This window comes from Rhinoderma darwinii, chromosome 4 (assembly GCF_050947455.1).
Source record: "Rhinoderma darwinii isolate aRhiDar2 chromosome 4, aRhiDar2.hap1, whole genome shotgun sequence".
NCBI classification, from domain to species: domain Eukaryota; kingdom Metazoa; phylum Chordata; class Amphibia; order Anura; family Rhinodermatidae; genus Rhinoderma; species Rhinoderma darwinii.
This window is the reverse complement of record NC_134690.1, coordinates 116,035,619-116,052,985: the sequence shown is the minus strand read 5'-3', so window position 1 is coordinate 116,052,985 and position 17,367 is coordinate 116,035,619. Positions and strand designations below refer to the sequence as shown.

The window sequence follows — 17,367 nt, the reverse complement described above, 5'->3', positions numbered from 1 at the left end:
ACACTGAGTAATTTGACGAGTTTTTTGACGCAGAAACCGCGTCACAAAACTCGTCAAAAACGGCCCGAAAATGCCTCCCATTGATTTCAATGGGAGGCGTCGGCGTCTTTTTCCCGCGAGCAGTAAAACTGCCTCGCGGGAAAAAGAAGCGACATGCCCTATCTTCGGGCATTCCCGCCTCTAACCTCCCATGGACTTCAATGAGAGGCAGAGAAAGCGTATTTTGCGGTGTTTTATGCCCGCGGCGCTCAATTGCCGCGGGCGAAAAACGCCGCGAAAATCGGCGTGCAGGGAGAGGAAAATCTGCCTCAAACTTCCAAACGGAATTTTGAGGCAGATATTCCTCCTGCAAAATACTCCGTGTGAACATAGCCTTAAAAGTCCACTATTCTATGCAAAATATTACAAAGGTTTATCCTCTGTATTTTTTAAATACTTAAAATCGCAATTCAATACTGAAATTCCTGCAAGAACAAACATTTTGTAGTAGTACTTTTAGGCTACGTTCGCACTGAGTTTTTTGCAGGCGGAATTTCTGCCTCAAAATTCCATTTGGAAGTTTGAGGCAGATTTTTCCTCTCCTGCACGCAGATTTTCACCCACGGCCATTTCACCCACGCCGCGAAATACGCTTTCTCTGCCTCCCATTGAAGTCAATGGGAGGTCAGAGGCGTAAACGCCCGGAGATAGGAGAAACCAATGGGAGGCAGTTTTGCGGCGCAGTTTCCGCATCAAAAAACTGTGTGAACATAGCCTAAGGGAACCAGTCAGTGACTTTCTCTCTGCCCTCTCTGTAGTGACAGACACGCTGATTTCAGCAGTCACTCATGTCTGATAGTGAAGTGATTTAAGAGAACTTACAGTTAGAATGCTGGGTGTTAAAATCTTTGCGCTCTACCCATTTCTGCCATGTAAAATCCTTGACTCCCTACCGAGAGGACGCCAGGATGTACGAGGACGTCAAATAAACAAGTCTAAATCTGTTTGCAGAATAAAATTAAAAAAACGTAACGCTGGTCATACACATTGGATGGCCATTGGCTGCACCTCCTCTGACTTGGCCTGGCCAAGATTGCATACTTCATATTTCAGGGAAACAAAAGGGTCGGGCATGTTAAGTTCCAACACGCCTGATCCTACTAGTCGGTAGTGAGCTGTGCTGTGCTGCCCCATACACATTACGACTCATCCATGGAGTAAGATGGTGGTCAAATCAATAGCAGATTTTATGAAAACAAGTTGCTCCTAAGTTTAGAAATCCATTTCATGAATGTACTTACCATTGCCTGCTCGATCTTGTTGTCGATGGCTACAACATTTGCACTCGTAGAACTGAAAAAAATAAAATGGAAACAATTATAAATTTGCTGCTTTGCTGGAATGTGAAAGAGTTGACATTCACATGGCAAACCGTGACAAATAGATAATAAAAAAAGTTCATTGGAAAAACATCTTTTTAAAAGGTAAAATGTAAAAAAAAAAAATAAATAAAAAAAAAATAAAAAAAATAGGTTCGCAAAACACATTGCAGAAAAGTAAACATCGAAAAGGACAAAAAAAAAAAAAAACACCTGCAAAAGTAAAATCTGTTTACACATATCCTGCAGTAGTCTTACTACAAAATGTGACAAAGGTGAACATTTACGCAAAACATACACATTGTCTTCACAGAATGATTGAAAGAAAAAAATTCTAGAGAACCACAATACCGTAAAAGTGTTGATAAACCGCCGTTTTATACCCAGTTTCAACACATTATGAATCCTTGTCTTCTGTGACAGGATTGTAAAAACACATACTGAGGTATAAAATACTGGAATAGCCATTAAGCTCATCTGCCACCCCTTGTTAGGCTGGATTTGCAGCTTCTATATTATTTACAATGGTGACTGTAATGAATGTGTGACCTACAGACAATCCTGCCCTTCATTCACTACTATTTGGTCAACAAACAGGGTATTTTCAACACTGCTGAAAAACTTTACCCTCATCTCATAACATGCAAGGCCTTGTGGTGGAAAGAGGACATTCCTCGATTTAGGCTGAATTCACACAAGGGTTTATCATTAAAGCGTATACTAACCAGCTTCCTAAGGGTATGTTCACACGGCAGAATCCACCGGAAAATTCTGCCTCCCATTCATTTCAACAGGAGCCGGATGCTCGTGTTTCCCGCTAGCAGATTCTTTCAAAAGCCTAGTGTCATAATGAATAACAAGTATCCTAACGGCTGCGTGTTTTATTGCCAAGGACGGGATTTAATAATACTGACCTGGGGCTCCCAAATTAAGCCTTTAGGGGAAAAAAAACCAAAAAAAAACGTCCTAAACTCCTAGGATGGGATCCAATCTAAACCAAAACTCTCAATACAAAGCACTTGTATAGATAGAGCCATAATAAAGCCATGGCTCTGAGACATTAAAGTGGACCACATAGTAGGGATTTTAGTCGTCTAATGACAGATTTAGACCATCTCTTTCGGTCGGTCTCCCCAATTTCATGTCGAGACGTTTTAGATGTCAACCAGCAGACATGTTGGTTATTTTTGGTGGATGCTCAGGTGTAGTCATACCTAAGAAATCTGATCTGAAGTCAGATCGGCAGAAATATACATGTGGCACCTTTGTCACCACCAACTCAATATTCACTACTTTTACCTATTCATACATCTACGCAGAGATCTATATAAAATCGGTGTTAATGTTTGTAGCAGTTCTTCACTTCGGCTAAGAGAGGTGAAACTGGAGTAAGCACTCCCCTTTATGGAGTCCAACCCTTTAAGCAGTTTTAATCTTCATGCACTTTTGGATGACAACAGGAAAATCCCTTTGAAGAGGTGCCAGACGATTGATTATTGTAGGATAAGTTCTGTAACTTTCTAATGTACTGCGCAAACGGATCCTTAACAATGACGAAGAACGGAAACACAGTGAGTGAATGGAAAGAGGATTCTTTTTATCCAGAGGCTGAAAGCGCTGTCCTGCCCTCACTACTGTATCCATTCTAGGCAATCCTCTGTGAGCTGAACAGTTAGCGCCCCAGATTTACAACTCTAACTTAGAGGGGATAGAAAATCCATTTTCACATACCTTATTAGGGAATTCTGAGTTAATAGAGGGGGTCCCCGGTTCAGGATCCTCATCTATTGGTCAAAGTGGAGAGTGGTTACAAAAAGCACTTCTCGCTCTGGAGGACGTGTCCTGTATTACACAGATCGCACATTAATATGAAATGGCTGCAGATTTTCAGTGCAAATTCCACTCTGAGAATCCACAGCAGTTTACAATGCATCTGGAAAACTCTATCCATATGTAGCAAAAGAAATCCACATGGAATGGAAGGCTTTCCGCAGATTTTCAAATCCGCAGCATGTCAATTCTGTTGTGGATTTGCAATCTGTAGCAAATCCACAAGTAACACATATGGGTTTTGCAGTGAATTTGTTGTTGTTTTTGTAGTGAAATCCGGAGAAAAACATCCGCTATACTGCCAGGTTTCCTTAAATTGCGGTTTATCGGTAGAGGAGGGGGTGTTTAGAAAAGGGGAAAACATTGATCAGCTTATTATCTGAACGATTCCTACATGTTAGGATGATGTTTAAAGTGGCCATACACATGAAATAACTGTCGGACACTCTTTTGGCGGACCGCTATTTATCTTGACTAAGCCATAAACCTTCTGGTAGCGGCTATCTGCAGTGGGAACAAAGGATCGGCATGCCGAAATAAAAGTAGCCGGATCCTTCTTTCCCCCGCCATTTGCAGTTGGGAGGCCCCATATACATTAGATCGCTGGTTGATCCTGCCAAAAACAATGGGTTTGGATAGTTTGTATGATGTGTATGGGCATCTTTAGACTATACAATGTAGCAAACTTTCAGACAAGAGCGATTTGTGCTGCTCATGTAGTTAGCTCAGAAGATTACCCAGAATGGATATAATTATAGAAAGTTCTGCTGTAAAATATGTGTTAGGTTTTAAAGAGGCTCTGTCACCAGATTTTGCAACCCCTATCTCGTATTGCAGCAGATCGGCGCTGCAATGTAGATAAGAGTAACTTTATTTTTATTTTTTTAAAACGAGCATTTTTGGCCAAGTTATGACCATTTTTATATTTATGCAAATGAGGCTTTCTAAAGTACAACTGGGCGTGTATTATGTATGTACATCTGGGCGTTTTTACTTCTTTTACTAGCTGGGCGTTGTGAATGGGAGTGTATGATGCTGACGAATCAGCATCATCCACTTCTCTTCACAACGCCCAGCTTCTGGCAGTGCAGACACACAGCGTGTTCTCCAGAGATCACGCTCTGACTTCACTCACTTCCTGCCCCAGGTCCTGCATCGTGTCGGACGAGCGAGGACACATCGGCACCAGAGGCTACAGATGATTCTGCAGCAGCATCGGCGTTTGCAGGTAAGTCGATGTAGCTACTTACCTGCAAACGCTGATGCTGCTGCAGAATCAACTGTAGCCTCTGGTGCCGATGTGTCCTCGCTCGTCCGACACGATGCAGGACCTGGGGCAGGAAGTGACGTCACAGCGTGATCTCTCGAAAACACGCTGTGTCTGTGCACTGCCAGAAGCTGGGCGTTCTGAAGAGAAGTGGATGATGCTGATTCGTCAGCATCATACACTCCCATTCACAACGCCCAGCTAGTAAAAGAAGTAAAAACGCCCAGATGTACATACACAAGACACGCCCAGTTATACTTTAGAAAGCCTCATTTGCATAAATATAAAAATGGTCATAACTTTGCCAAAAATGCTCGTTTTTAAAAAAACAAAACGTTACTCTTATCTACATTGCAGCGCCGATCTGCTGCAATAGGAGATAGGGGTTGCAAAATCTGGTGACAGAGCCTCTTTAAGTCTATGGATGTAAAAAGTATTTGTTTTCATTCAATGCCAGCAAACCATTGTAGTAAACGGCTAGGAATTGAAAAAATAAATAAATAAAAAAAAAAAGGACAGATCAACAAATTTACACCAGATTTCTGGAGAACATACATAAAAAATATGGCATCTTGGCCAAATGCGATATTTGTAAACCCCGGCAACCACTTATATTTATAAAGCCTCTGATGAGACGTGTTGGAAATAGTGGGCAGGGTGCTAAATGTTTCAGAAGACAAAGCCATGTTTGAACTGGCTTTTTTCCCCCTTCGCCAGTGCAATTTTCATATGGTACGCCCGTATGGATTAATGAAATACCCTCCAAAATTATATTACAAAACTGCAGCACTCTTCATTATACAATGACAGTCTAATTTACATAAAATCTAAAAAAAAAAAAAGTCTCATCAAACCCAACCCATTGCACATTTTTATGCTTACAATCTGTCACAATCCTATGGCTCTATCTATACTAGATTAACAAATCCACCCATTACGTCACTAGGTGCTATGATTTAATATTACAAAGATCTGATCATCTGCTCACTGAGTGCAAACCTCTACACTGAACCAAAGCTTCAGGATTCAAAAGGAGCGTTCTGTTCTGCATGTCTTCGCTTCTTAATTTAGCCTCATTTTAGGTCTTTCTTTATTTTGCTCAGTAATAATATTTTTATAGTTGGACCATGTGAACGGAGTCAGTTGTGATAACATGTTACAGCATTATAAGTACAGAGTGGTAAATCGAATTATCGAGATCTGCTCATCAGGAGACACAAGATGTTCTGTTACCAGTTATGCAACAACCCCAGCTCACAAGCGTAAAGGGGGGTTTTACACTGGGCGATTATCGGGCAGACAAGCGTTCATAGAACGCTCGCTGCCGATAATTCCCCTGTGTAAACACGATCATCAGCAGCAGATGAAGGAGCATTTGCTGGTCGTATCGATTTAAAAAAAATAAAAAAAACATTATCGTTGTCAGCAGCACATCTCTCTGTGTAAACAGGGAAACGCGCTGCAGACATGATAATGTATGGGGATGAGCGATCAGAGTAACGACTGCTCGTCCCCATCCATAGCTCCGTCTGACAGGAGCAAATGAGCGCCGATCAAATTGATCGGCACTCGCTGCAGCGGCTGATTATCGGCCGGTGTATAAAAGGCCCTTAAAGAGGCTCTGTCACCGGATTATAAGTGTCCTATCTCCTACATAATCTGATCGGCGCTGTAATGTAGATAACAGTGGTTTTTATTTTGTAAAACAATCATTTTTGAGAAAAGTTACGGACAATTTTAGATTTATCTTAATTCGTTTCTTGATAGACAACTGGGCGTTGTAAAGAGAAGTGTATGATACTGACCAATCAGCGTAATATACTTCTCTTCATTCATTTTTAGCTGTGCCTCCAGCCAGGATGCGATGTCTATTCACACTCCCGACACGTCTGTAATGTTTCTGTGGGACTAACTCACACAGCACAGAGTGATCTTGCGAGATCGTGCTGTGATTAAGTCCCACGGAAACTTTACCGAAGTGTCGGGAGTGTGAATAGACATCGCATCCTGGCTGGAGGTGATGTCTATTCACGCTCAAGACACTTTGGTATAGTTAATGTGTGAGTATGTGACAGCACAGCGGGATCTCGCTGTGCTGCGAGTACAGCTAAAAATGAATGGAGAAGCAAATGACGCTGATTGGTCAGCGTCATACACTTATCTTTACAACGCCGAGTTGGTAAAAAGGTAAAAAAAAAAACGCCCAGTTGTCTATCAAGAAACTAATTAGCTTAAATCTAAAATTGTTCATAACTTTTCTCAAAAATGATTGTTTTTCTAAATAAAAACCACTGTTCTCTACATTACAGCGCTGATCAGATTATGTAGGAGAGAGGGCACTTATAATCTGGTGATAGAGCCTCTTTAAGATCTTGTGACACAGTCGTATTTAGAGCATCTATCGCTACCAGAAAGGACAACCATCAAAACAAAAATAGAAAAAAAAATTATGTGGGGCTTTTACGCAGCCGTGAATATGCTTTCCCTGCTTACAACAAACAAAAAGCCTTTATCATTTAAGAAGCTTGAAAAAAAATATTTCCTGTGTGATCCTCATGGAAAATTCCACTTCCATACATCTCTAAATCTTGTCTAGAATGCAGCTGTGTAAAGGTAATGTGAACGAGAGCTATAAAACGTTGTTACTGATTAACCATACCATATGGAAATACACAACCTTCTTAAAGTCTATAGCATTTTGTGCCCAAGTGCCAGTAGAGGCTCTTTTCCAGTGGCCAATTTTCTGTGAACGCTGGTTCCCGATCATTGCCCTGTGTAAAGAACGAGTAAACGCTCATTCATCGGTTAATTGTATCGTTTATGCTGCAAGAAATATCATCGTCGACAACATATCTCCCTGTGTAAACAGAGGGATGAGCTGCCGACACGATAGAAGTATAGTAGTAACAATTTATGCTTTCACATGGAGCTATGTTTGGGGATAAGCAAACAAACGCCGATCAACGAGCGGTCTTGTTGATTGGCGCTAGTTTACACGGCAGATGTCAGGCCGCGTAAGAGGACCCTAAAGGTAAGTTCACACATAACAGATTTGTTTAGGTAATATTTCACAGAAAATCCTTAGAACATCATAGTAAATCCACAGCAAATTCGTGCCTATTTAGCGGATCTTCATTTCATCACATACAATGTATTTCAATGAGGAATTTTCGCAAAAATTCTGCAGCAGTAATTAATATGCGGTGGACAAAACAAAAAACACGCAGGACAATTTCAACATCGTCCACTTTGTTGGTACTGTAAAACGCTGTTGAATTTCTGTCCGCAATTCCGGACAGAAACCCTGTGATCAAGGCCTAAAGCTGGCAATACATTAGTAATTCCAGATGGCTATTTTCTGAAGGACTTGTCATTCACGTTGGTCTGTGAAAGTTATAGTTTTAGATGGCAACACTATAAGTAGTGGGCTCCCTCTGTCCCCGCAGTGAAAAAATTATGGGGTGCCAATGGGATGCCATGGCAGCCGGAGGCCTACTGAACTCTGCGCTCTACTATTAAGTCCAGGGCGGAGTAGTAGAGCACAGAAGAAAGCAATACGCTGAAGTATTACATGAGAGATCCATCGATCGTATGGTAAAGTCCCCTGGTGCAAATGTAAAAAAAAAAAAAAAACAAAAAAAAAACATATTTTCCCTACTTCTCACATGAAATGTAAAAAAGTAAAATAAATAAAATAATAATAATAAAAAAAATTAGTGAGTGCACACTGTGCCCACAAAAGTCTCGACTAATCAAATATCATGTTATTTAGCCCACGGGGGTAAAAGCCATAGGAAAAAAAAAATCCCCAATGACCGAACTGCTGTTTTTTTTGGTCACCTCACTTTTTAACCTGTTAGTGACCGCCAATACGCTTTCACTCGGAGGGCACTAACTGGCTTTATTCTGATGCATACGCCTTTTCACAGCGCTGCATCAGAATAAATCTTCGCCGCTGGGAGCCGTTAACTTAAAAACCAGAGCTAGCTGAGAATTAGGAGCAGTGCTGCTCGAGCAGGCAAATCTAAATCTGCCCGTTTAACCCCTTAGATGCAGCGCTCAATAGCGTGCGCCGCATCCAAGTGGTTTTGGAGGGAGGTCCTTCACCGGAGCCATGGAAGACTGAACAGACATCGCCTCCTGCAGATTTGGATAAACGTCTTGGCATAGAGGCGATGTCTGTTGACTCTTCCGTCACTCCAGTGAAGGACCTGCGGGAGGAAGTCCCGTCACAGCGTGATCTCGCGATATCACGCTGTGCAGTGAAACAAGCTGGGCATGAATAAAGAGAATTGTATGACACTGATTATAGTCAGTGTCATACACTTTTCTTTACAATGCCCACTTAGTGCAAAAGTAAAAACGCCCAGTTGGGCATTTAGAACAAATTAGCATAAAACTAAAAATTATCATAACTTGGACAAAAATAAAAAAAAAATTCAGTGCGTTTAGTGTAACTTTTTAATTAGTCTTTTTTAGATACAGCTGCTCTGTATTCGGTTTACAGAGCAGCTGTATTTAGCGCTAAGACCTGAACCCGTCAGTCCCGTAGGACTGACGGGTTCAGTGACAGTAGGCCGTGCGTGTCTCGGACACGCAGGATCCACCTGTAATCACACCTAAGTTATGAACATACATGTGTTCGATAGCAGCTTGGTCCTGCATGTCAGATACACCGAGGACCCGCTGTCACTGAACCAGTCAGTCCCACCTAACCGGATTTAGCGCTACATACAGCTGCTTTGTATACAGAATACAGAGCAGCTGTATCTAAAAAAAAAGGTAAAAATAATTTTTACCAATTCTAAAGTTACACCAAACACACTGACTGACCTGTTTATTAAAAAAAAAAAAAAAACACAAATGTTTATATAGCCTTAAACCCCTTAATGACCAGGCCATTTTGCGCTTTAATGACCAAGGATTATTTTTTGTTTTTTTCACGGTCGCATTCCAAGATTCGTAACTTTTTTTCTTTCTGTTGACATAGCCGTATAAGGGCTTGTTTCTTGCGGGACGAGTTGTATTTTGTAATTGTACCATTTTTAGATGCTTATAATATATCAATTAACTTTTATTAACTTTATTTTAGGAGAGAATTGAAAATAAGCAGCTATTCCAGCATTGATTTTCAGGTTATAAATGGACGCCGTTTACTATGCAGCGTAAATAACATGTTAACTTTATTCTATGGGTCGGCACGATTAAGGTGATACCAAATACGTAAAAGATTTTATATGTTTTCCTACGTTTGCACAATGAAAACCCTTTTAGAAAAAAATTACTTGTTTTTGCATCACCGCATTGTAACTTTATTTTTCCGTCAATGTGGCCATATAAGGGCTTGATTTTTGCAGGCTAAGGTGTAGTTTTCATTAGTACTATTTTGGGGTACTTATGACTTATAGATTAACTTTTATAAAAAAAATTATGGGGGGAATGGGAGAAGAGAGAATTTTGACGTTTTTTGTGGGTTTTTTTTGGACGCTGTTCATCCGGCGGTTTAATGTGTTCATTTTATTGTTCAAGTCGTTACGATCGCGGGGATACCATGTATGTGTATGTGTTATTTGTTTTGGCACTTTTACTAAATAAAACCACTTTTTGGGCAATTTATATTTGGGTAGTTTTTTTTGATTTTGACTGTAAATTATTTTTATTTTTTTTCACAAACTATTAACTGCTTTACATTTTTTTTTTTTAGTCCCACCAGGGGACTTCACTATGCGATCTGCTGATCGCATATATAATGCTTACTTAGTATACCAAAGCATTATTGCCTGTCAGTGTAAAACTGACAGGCAATCTATTAGGCTATGCCTCCGGCATGGCCTAACAGGCATTTGCTGAAGACAGACCTGGGGGCCTTTGTTAGGCCCCCGGCTGCCATGGAAACCGGACGGCGCCCCACGATTTCTTTGCGGGGGCGCCGGTGGGGTGACTGAGGGAGCTCCCTCCCTCTGTCAAACACATTAGATGTCGCTGTCGCTATTGACAGCGGCATTTAATGGGTTAAACTGCCGGAATCGGAGCGCGCTTCGATTCCAGCCGGAGCCAGGCTGTGTATAACAGCCATGCTCCTGCCGCTGATCGCGTGTGTACACTGGCAGTACCCGCGCGATCAGAGGACGGATATATCCGTCCTCCTGCGGGAACTAGAACCTGCACAAGACGAATATATCCATCCTCCGGCGTTAAGCGGTTAAGACTCCTTAATGTGTCCATTTTTTTTTGGTGTCTTTTTAGTGGCCAAGCAAGAAGAACTTCCATAAAAGATTAATAGAAAAAAAAAAAGTGTTGCACAAACAGCAAGTTTCTTGGACCGTTGGTCTTCTGGGATTTATCCAGCTCTGTAAGAGGCTCTATAGAGCAGCTCCTGGCAGGGAGGAGACAAATTCATTCTTAATGCTACACTGTATATCATAGCAACCAATCAGAACTCTCATGTATTAAACTGCTCTAGAAAATTAAAGCTGCACTCTGATTGGCTTCTTTAGGCAACACTTTCTATTGGACAGTTTTGATAAATCAAGCTCTTTTTCAATTCCTCACCATTTTTAAGAGGTTTTCGGTCAGTGAATGGGAATATTCATATTAAGATCTATTAACCCTCACACAGCTAAGCGTGTGCTCATGGTAAACAGGTCTCGCCAGATCTCAAAACGTAGCAGACATTTTCTCAGCACTTTTTCTTTCAAATAAAATGCCATTTATTTAGTTCTGCAGCATAACATCCTTGCTCAGCAATGTGGTAAGATTTCACACTGACCGGTCGAAAGCTCGCCACGTGCTTGAGTAAGGACATTAGTAAGCACAGAAACGAAATCATTTCTATTTTATTGGCTGAGGGGTTGCCAGTTTCTATGTATGGGGGTTATTCGGTAGTTTTGTCACTTATAATTCTTCTTTAACTATAAAGGGAGTCTGTCAATAGACTTTACGCTACCAAACAGCTGACAGTGCTAGGTACCTATCTGGATTAGGGACATACCTCATTACCTTAAATTACTGCCGGCATTCATGGAAAAAACACGGTAAGTTCTATTCTGCCAGACGCCATGGCAGCCGTTTGGCATCGAGCGCTTTAACCCCCTCCCTCCATTACGCAGTTAATTGAACAGTAAATTAACTGCATAGGGGCTGGGAGGGTCACATGGGACAAAACATCATCCCAGGAGGCCGGCATTACAGAGACAAAATGGGGAACAGGGGTGTATTGCTGCGGGAGACCAGGAAAGGAGAGTACAATTTTTTTTTTTATCCCTTTTGCTTCTGCAGTGGCAAATCTGGATGAAAATCAGCACAAAATTTACACAACTTGCTGCAGACTTTCAGCCGGAAATCCCTGCGGAATTTGGATCAGATTTGCTGCGAATAAGTCAGCCGGAAATCTGACCAATGTAAACATACCCGAATACGGAGCTGTGGGGGCAATCCTGAACAAAACTTAGTCTCATGCATACGAATACATGGTTCTGATGCCTTAACATGCGTCAACTACTCCTTTTAGTGGCGTTATTGCAACCTCTGGCAGCAGCTCAAATCTCTCACTGGTCTACAACAATCAACGTAGCTAAAAATGTATCAGCTTGGAGTCCATACGGTTTAGCTCAGAGGGCTGCTTAGATCGACAGGGTACCAAACCCTTAGCTGTGTGAACAGGACTGGGTCAGGATGTGAATTCAGCCTCTGCTTGTTGTCACTGAACTGGAGGACAGTAAGGGCTCATTCACACGAATGCGAATCTCGTCTGCGTGACGGCCTTTAAAAACAACGGGCGTCACACGGACCCATGCATTTCAAAGGGGCCGTTCACACGACCGTTGTTTCAATGGAGCGTGTGAACGCTCCGTTGAAAAATAGGACATGTCCTATTTTACTGCGTGCATCCCTCCATAGACTGTAGTGGAAAACAGTTTTTCATGTCCGAGGTGGTCTACGTTCGTGTGAATGTAGCCTAAGGAATTTGAGCAATAGAAAGTTGCTTGTTTGCAGGGCCGGCATCAGCACCCGGCAAACCCAGTCAAGTGCCAGGACCCACTCCACTTGGGGTGGCCCACTCAGCCGCCGGGTGCTGACACTGCCATGGTTAAGGCATCACTGTCCATATATGGACAGTGATGTAAGGAGAGGAGTCCCAGGCAGAGCGCTAGCGGCTCTGCTCCGGGACTCAATCTCTGGGGGGCAAGCCCCTGACATCGCAGTTCATATATGGACATTGATGTGAGGACCAGAGCAGTGTCCCAGCCTGGCGTAGCTAGCAACTGCGACCGGGCCCCTAAGTCCGCAGGACGCAGATTCAGTTTGGTTGAATGCTGGAGCCTCGCTCCAGCATTCGCTGTGCCGTGAGCAGCTCGGCGCAGGCAGGCGCGATATAGTGACGTCATCGTGCCGGTCTGCGACGAGTCACTCACAGGACATTGCAGAGGAGGAAAAGGATCATCCACACGCCGTGGGAACGTGGGTAGGTAAGTAATTATGTGATTATATTTCTATTAGGTACATATGGGGGCATTATACTAGGTAGGGGAGGGGGGGTCATATTGTAGCTGCTGAGGGGGCATTATACTGTATGGGGGGGCATTATACTGTGGGGGCAGCTATGGGGGGCATTATACGGTGTGGTGGATTTATACTGTGGGAGCAGCTATGGGGGCATTATACGGTGGTGGTCAGCTATAGGGGCATTATACGGTGGTGGTCAGCTATAGGGGGCATTATACTGTGGTGGTCAGCTATAAGGGGCATTATACTGTGGTGGTCAGCTATAAGGGGCATTATACTGTGGTGGTCAGCTATAAGGGGCATTATACTGTGTGGGGGGCAGCTATGGGGAGCATTATAATGTGGTGGTCAGCTATAGTGGGCATTATACTGTCTGGGGGGGCATTCATGGGGTCTGTCGGGCAAGGCAGCTGGGCATGGGCGTGCACAGGGGTCTGGTGGCAGAAGCTGAATTCTTGCACCAGGGCCCATGAGCAGTTAGCTACGCCACTCCCAGGCAGAGTGCTAGTAGTGCTCTACCCGGGACTATGGCTCTGGGGTTGCCCCTGACAACACTGTCCATGTCAGGGGCTGTGTGGCACTAAATTTATAGGGGTACAAACTGGGGGCCTAACTTCTATATGGGAGCATAAACAGGGCCTAACATCTATATGGGGGCACAAAGTGCCAATTTTTGGCATTTTACAGCCGTCGTGAGTTCCCCCGCAAAGGGGCCCACATATACCTGGAGCAGGCCCTGCTTGTGTGTCATTATACAGAAAAAAACACAAAGAAAAAATATACAACTTTTAAGCTAAATCGTAGCAAACCATCTTCTTCCAGTTGTAGCCAAATGTGTTGAAATCCGTAATGAATCACAATGGAACAGCAATGCAAAAAAGGACCAACAACTACTGTATATTTAGCTGGATACCAAATGGATTTAAAAAAAAGTCATAAAACCAGTCCATAGTAGTACGCACTGCCCCCCCCCACATTAAACATGGTAAGTGAACCACAACAGAATCAGGGCAGTAAGAAACATCTATAAGTATGGGAGATAACACAACGGCACATACAATGAAGCTAGCTATTCCTGTCCTGCTTATGAGGACCATCACTTCTCAAGTGCCCGAAAGTATCTCAAGTCTTTACAGAAACAAGAACTACATACATCTCACACAACCTCTGTTTGGATTGTTCACTTTCATTCGCTTTCTAAATTGAAAAAAAAAATAAAAAAATAAATAAAAAGAAAGCCAGTGGTTTGAGATATATTTTGAACTTCTCCTTCCTCTGAACACAAAAACACGTTTATACAGCAGCGCCCTTACCATTATCGTTACATTTTCAGAATATAAAAAGCAAAACGTACAAGAGTAATGAACGTCCACCACTATACAACTAACAGTCATTGAGAGGCCAATATATTACAGACTTTCAGATAATTTTATAATAAGCCGTCCTGTAAGGGATTTCTGGTCTGGGCATGGATTTTATCCCGGACATGACCCCACAGAGGTCGCTATATATGCTTACTTTGTCCTAGACGTTGTGTAAACCGTGCAGGTCTTGACATCCCTGCTCCAAATGAGTGCAAAGTATATTTTTACTGTAGGCGCATAAGGGAGTGCTTCCTTCAAGAAACCGGATGACTCCCCTTAAATGGTATTATACAAATACCGCTTAATAATAACTTATTCACATAAAAAAGCAGGTACAACCTTAAGCCCGGTCATATGATATCCCCCCCCCACCACATCTGTCCCTACCGTCATTCTTTGGGCACTAAGCTAAAACAGTCAAATTATAAAAGGAGTAAAAAAAATAATAAAGATAATAATTTTATATATATTTCAACTGTTACTGTACACCTTTCATCTCAACATATACATCTTACTCGTTTTATAATAAAATGCTGCATGTATAAGCCTGTCCTTAGAGGTAAGATGAAATTTAAAGCTCATCTTGATAAGCAATAGCAGAAGTTAAGAACGATAAAAAGGAAAACTCACCAATAGGTGCGTACACGTGAAGAACAGTGTCGAAACGGGGAGCCCATGTATGAACGTCTACATGCCATGTTGTCTTCCACATTTAATGCATTAATGCTTCAAAAAGGAAAAAAAACCCGGAGCGTTGCAATACTTGTCAACCTTTTCTTCTGCACGTACAAAGATGTATGGACTTGTGCAAGAGACCTGTGTGTCACCGAGCTCTGAGGAGCAAAGCTTTATCAGCAATGGGTGTGGATCTACCTGCCATTCCTCGTGATAAATGATCCATATACAGAAGGGGGTGGGGGCAGCAGGGTTGGTGAACCTTCCAGACTTTATGCGTTCTAAAGCTCAAGGGTCCGGTCATCCGAATTTCATTACGTTAAGTTGATCAAAAGTAATAAACTAGACACGAGTTTATTTACTGAAAACGCAACACAAACATTTAAAAAATGTTCTAAGTTGATAAGTTAATTCAGTTATACAAACGACTCGGATAAGAATTATTCTGATGCCGTCCATACGGCAGCATGACTTCTGTGGAGGATTGTTTGAACTATTGCAGATATCATAGCATGGAGAATAAATTAACTGTTCAAATAACGATACCGAACAACGACTAGTATTTGTCTGTTTATAGTAGACAACAGGACAAAAGTCTATAGATACGGATCAATAAGCTCTAATGGTAAAGCACACATGCCATAACTAGTCCATTCACATTCATTATTTGTCTGCAGATCAAAAGTTGGATTTTTACACGACCAATCTCTTGTTCTCCAGGAGATAAGTGCGTCCATGTGCAACCGCATTGCCATAATGTAACCAACACTAAGGCTCTGTTCACGGAAACCACATTGGAAAACGCGCCAAAAAACGTCCGAAAATGCCTCCCATTGATTTCAATGGGAGGCGGAGGCATTTTTCTCCCGCGAGCAGAAAAAAACGCTAGCGGGAAAAAGAAGAGACATGCCCTATATCGTCGGGCGCTTACGTCTCTGACCTCCCATGGACATCAATGGGAGGCAGAGAAAGAGTATTTCGCCGAATTTTTGCCCGTGGCGCTCAATTGGCGCGAGTGAAAAACGCGGCAAACGGCGTGCAGGCAGATCAAAATATGCCTCAAAATTCCAAACAGAATTTTGAGGCAGAATTTTCTGCCTGCAAAAAACTGTGTGAACAGGGCCTTTAGGGGTTTTACACTTGGTGATTAGCGGGCAGACGAGCGTTCATAGAACGCTCATTGCCAATAATTGCCCTGTGTAAACAGCGCAGCGATCAGAAGATGAAACATTTGATCATCGGCTGGTCGTATAGTTTTAAAAAAGTAAAATATCGTTGTCGGCAGCACATCCCATCGTGTAAACAGGGAGACGCATAACGTATGGGGATGAGCGATCGGAGTAACAACCGCTCACCCCCATACATAGCTCCGTGTGACAGAAGCAAACGAGCGCCGATCAACGATGTCTCTTTGATCGGCGCTCACTGCGCCGGCCGATTATCGGCCGGCGTAAAAGGCCCTTTACACTTGCAAACACAAGCATGTACCGTAGATTTATGGTGGAGATAGCTGTTGGCTAGACTAAGATTTATTTATTCTTCCTAAACCAGTCATTACAAGCCTAATTTCTACAAAATAAGGCAACAGTTTGAGTTCCAAAAGTAGAGGCATTTATACAGAGCGCAGTTTAACCCCTTCCCGCTCCTTGACATTCCGTCATGGTAACCACATCGTTCGCGCTCCATGATGTAATAGTACGCCACGGGAGGAACGGCCATTTCGGCCGTCCTCCCAACACATACAGGAGCTGTGACAACTGCTGTCTCGTTCAGTGGGGACCGATCGCGGTATCCCCGCTGATTAACCCCCATAGAAGCGGTGTTCAATTGTGTTCGCAGCTTCTTAGGGGTTAAACCACCATCGTCGGCTCGCTACATGATAGCGGGCGGCGATGGTTGCTGTGGCAACCGGAAGCCTAATAATGGCCTCCGGCTATGCCATCGACAGAAGCCTAGAAGGTCCTGATAAAGTCAGGACCCACTATGCTTGCGGGTCAGCGAGTAGCGGACAGCTCTAATACACTGCACTACGCACGAGTTGTGTAAAAATAAAAAAGTAAAAATCCCCCTTTTTCCCTTATCAGTCCTTTATTATTAATAAAAATAAACAAATAAACTATACATAATTGTTATCACCGCGTCCGTAACGGCCTGAACTACAAAAGTATTTTGTTATCTATCCCGTGCGGTGAAAATAATAATAAACCATACCAGAATTAATTTTTGGGTCACTTCACCTCCCAAAAAAAATGGAATAAAAAGAGATCAAAAAGTTGTATGTACCTAAACATGGTACAGATCGAAACTACAGTTCGTTACGTAAAAAACAAGTCCTCACACGGTTTTCCTAATGGAAAACTAAAAAAGT

At 42.5% G+C, this 17,367-nt stretch overlaps 1 protein-coding gene across 3 annotated transcripts in view; it reads right to left on the bottom strand.

Annotated features, from left to right (window-relative positions):
• TSC22D2 (TSC22 domain family member 2) overlaps window positions 1-17,367 on the bottom strand; it is a 64,333-nt gene that overhangs the window by 3,832 nt on the left and 43,134 nt on the right. For 2 of the 3 annotated variants that reach the window (XM_075861492.1, XM_075861491.1), the window contains one exon: window positions 1,281-1,332. In XM_075861492.1, the coding sequence (XP_075717607.1) occupies window positions 1,281-1,332 (52 nt within the window). Of the gene's footprint in view, window positions 1-1,279; window positions 1,333-17,367 lie in introns of those variants that run through there. The other variant, XR_012883132.1, reaches the window with a different exon arrangement.